Consider the following 3,772-nt stretch of genomic DNA (forward strand, 5'->3'; position numbering starts at 1 on the left):
AAAAAAAAGAAAAAAGAAATAAATATGATTATATTATTTGATCAATATAAATTTTAAAAGATAATAGTATTAAAAGGAATAAAAAATAAAAAAGCAATTAAAATATTATTCTGTAAGAGGTAATAAACACTTTTTCATTAAAAATTCTGATAAATGGTTTTCTATTAATTAAAATTTGCAATAAATTATCAAACGTACCCTAAATATTATATAAAAGATTGAGATATTTTCAACAGAAACAGAGAAATTATATTAATTTAAAATTGGAAAATTTCCTAAAAGAATTAAATATAAAATTGAACATAGAAGAGGAAGCAATACCACAATTAGACCAAAAGAATTATATATATGAAGAAGGTTTTTCTAAAATTTCCAATAAAAAAAGGAATTCTCAACTCTCTCCCCATATCCCCGCCGCCAAACAAGCTCTGACTCGAGCCATCCTTCTCTTGCCCCCCAAGTTTCCGACACACCAGGGAATTATTTTTTATTGAATCTCTAAACTTTCACTTCGAGATTGATTTTTACTCTACTCTTCAGATTTTGGGTTATTTTCTGTTGTACTGCTGTTGCTGTGAATTCTGATCACACCGCTGTTTGAAACCCTGTCTTGGTGAGTTTGTTCTAATTTTTTTATTATCTTTTTACAGTCCTGATCAATGGAATGGGTTTCTTTTTGGGGGGAAAAGAAGAGATGAAACGCTTGAATGATTAGAAAAGTAGATTTCGGTTGTGGGTTTAGTTTATAGTATTAGTGGTATGATTTAATTTGTTGTTTTGAATTTTAACAGGGTTTAGGTGACTGATTTGACTGGGGATGAAGGTTTAAGTTGTGGATGTCTTTATATGGGTCCTGATTTGTATCTGATCGAGAAAGCCACTTCGAATGTGGTTTCGACTAATAATAATGAGTGTGTGGCTCAGAATCAAGAAAACAAGGGGAACATTGGTATGGAGGTTGATCTTATTGAATGCGTCAATTCTGGGGAGTCTGAGATGATTGATGTCGAATGCCAGGAATGCCAGAACGCTACCGAGTGTTCGAGTTCTTTCAGTGACACGGTATCGGGGGATGAGAACGGTTTGATTGCGAATGGTGAAGTCGAATCACCTCTGTTAGTCCCGGGGTTGATTGGATCGTTATCCGATGGCTGGAGTGAACCGTTTCAGATGGGGTAATCTTTATTGTCGCATGTTTTTATTGTTCTTTCGTAATGCAATAGTCTCGAGGTGCAAATGAGAAACTTGAATTCGGGTTGCACTGTCTAGCACGAGCTATTGAGCCGGCTGAATTCGAGTATCTTAATGCTTGACCTGAGCAGTGCCCGGGTTTAATCAGGTTCTTTTTTTATTTTCAATTAAGATTTGAAAATCTCAATTTTAACTCGAGTTCGAATATAAACAATTGAGTTTGTGGTTGATTATCGGAACCACAAGTATTCTTTTTAATAGGAAAACGAGCTTAATCAAGAAAGCTTGAGAAGCACAATATTTATCTCAAATCAACCTTGAAGGGAAACCTTAAATTACAAGCAACCTGAGCTTCTTATAGGTTGCCCTTGGTTTTGCTTGTGATATTGAAAAGTTCTCATTCTCCATTAACTTGATATAATGGACTCATGCTTTTGAGACTATCGCCATGTGTGGATTGTCGACAATCATATTTGATGCATTAGTATAGATTTTACTCCCTTAAGTTTAGTAGGAAATAGGGAGGGTAATTACAAATAAATGGAATTTATATGATCATGTTTCACTCTTGCAACGTGCATATTTTGTTCTAGATGTCGGATAATTGGATTTTCTTTTAAATTCTTCAGGAAGAGAAGGTTAACAGATCACTGGAGGAGGTTTATACATCCTCTTATGTGGCGCTGTAAATGGTTAGAAATTAAATTTTGTGAACTGAAGTCTCAAGGACTCAAGTATGAGAGAGAGCTTGCACAATACGATCAAAGCAAACGGTTTGAGTTTGAAAAGTTTACTTCTGGCGGCTTTGATGCAAGGTTGTGTGCATTTCGTTCGAAAGCTCCAAGGAAGGAAGTAATGAAGAGGAAGAAAAGAAAACGAGTAGAAGATACTGCAGATGTGGCATCATATATGTCGCATCATGATATATTCTCGTATTATGGTATGCCACTTGTGATTATTGTTTATACAATGCGTTTTATTCTAAAAAGAAAAGCTCTAACTAAGTTTTCCTTTGCCAAATAGAAAATAAGAAGTCTGCTGTTGCTGCTCCTGCTGCTTTGCTTTCAGTCGATGATTGGCGTGTTCTAGGTAAGAAGAATTAATTGTGTCCACAATTGTGTATTGTAGATTGTATGTAAAGGCTGTGAATGAGGATATGATTCATAAACATCATACGCCATTGTGTTTTTTTTTCAACTGCAAATGGCTGTGAAATTGTAGTTATAATATCTTGTTTTTGTTTATTAATATGTACCTCAGTTTCGAAGTTGATATTGGTGGAACTTTTGAAGTTTCGAGTCGTTATTTGATTTTTTTTTTTTTTGATGAAACAAAAAATGATTTCTGCATTTTTCTATTCAGTGTGTGTTTCTGTAGATAATGAAACGATCCATCTCATGATTTCTACAGATAATAGAATGGTCAATGGCTATGATGATGATGAATTCAATGATGGATGGCCATTTGAATCTAGAGATGGTGATAACTTGACAGAACAGATCCTTCCGAAGATTGAATTGCTATGGTCAAGAATTCGGACACTGAAGACACGAATGGACAAGGTAGTGAATGGAACTCCTCAAAAGTTCTCGTCTATCATCATTTTGAGTTCACTTGTACCTGCTGATGAATTGAACAATCCTGAAAGTCATTGTGCCGAGAAAGATGACCAAAATAGTTTGCAAGGTACCACATCCCAGCATGCATCTGAGATTGACTTGTGGGATAACATTATGCCTGAAAGTGCACTTTTGGATCATGGAGAAGTGACCCTTGTCCCGGATGTGATCAGGAGCATGAGTCAGCGTATGCTCGCTCTATCGTCGGAAAATGTGAGTTTTTTTTCTTCTTCTTTTTTGACAATTGACATAATTTCACTGCATTTTATTATTGTTTGCCTATCTTTAATAAACTGCAGTTATGTAAATCCTCTCCTTTGCCTGCATTATCTGTTAGAGTTGTAGATAGTTGAACCCAAGTCTAAGTAACATAAATATTGATCTTGTCCTGTGCAAGCTCCGCCTTTCCCTTTATCTTGTGAATAACGAACATTTTTTTTTCTCATGGTGTAATCCGATAGCGATTACACAGTGAGTTAACCATCTGATATGCTTTTCGTCCAGTGTTTCTTCTGTGATGGAACTGATCTATGGTTATATGCATAGATTGATGCTGAAATTCTAATACCAAACGAAGCAGCCAAGGAGGAGTTACTTAGTTTCGGTAGCGCCATAAGTCATCAGGTAGAGAAATCAAAGGCGGTTGCCGTTGTCGTCCATGCTCCCAGAGACAACTTGCAGGTTAACACCGCTCTTGAACCAAATGCACAGCCACCTTTTTTCAAGTCGAAGCAAGCTGATAATGAAAGGAGTAGTGGGGTTCAAAGATTGGAGCTTGGCCGATGGAGTCGGAAATCCTCGGGTTGAACCGGATTAAGTTGAATTTCACTGATATTGGGATTTCAGACAGATGAAATTGCATTGGAGAAAAGAGGATAAGTTTTTTTTTTTTTTCTTCTGTTTTGATGATAAATCATGTAAATGCCATTACCATTCCATTATTTCACCCTAGCTATAATATA

The 3,772-nt window shown here is 35.9% G+C and overlaps 1 protein-coding gene across 2 annotated transcripts; it reads left to right on the forward strand.

Annotated features, from left to right (window-relative positions):
* The first annotated feature begins 393 nt into the window (after window positions 1-393).
* Window positions 394-3,772, forward strand: LOC120179160. 2 transcript variants are annotated; one of them, XM_039184840.1, is made up of 6 exons: window positions 394-613; window positions 792-1,175; window positions 1,821-2,131; window positions 2,215-2,280; window positions 2,602-3,023; window positions 3,357-3,772. In XM_039184840.1, the coding sequence occupies exons 2-6, from the start codon at window positions 847-849 to the stop codon at window positions 3,615-3,617; spliced, it is 1,389 nt and encodes a 462-aa protein (XP_039040771.1). In that variant the 5' UTR covers window positions 394-613; window positions 792-846; the 3' UTR covers window positions 3,618-3,772. The 2 variants fall into 2 exon arrangements, with proteins under 2 accessions (XP_039040771.1, XP_039040772.1); XM_039184841.1 differs by lacking the exon at window positions 394-613 and having other exon boundaries at window positions 663-1,175.

Source organism: Hibiscus syriacus, unplaced genomic scaffold, assembly GCF_006381635.1.
Source record: "Hibiscus syriacus cultivar Baekdansim isolate YM2019G1 unplaced genomic scaffold, ASM638163v2 tig00112402_pilon, whole genome shotgun sequence".
NCBI lineage: Eukaryota > Viridiplantae > Streptophyta > Magnoliopsida > Malvales > Malvaceae > Hibiscus > Hibiscus syriacus.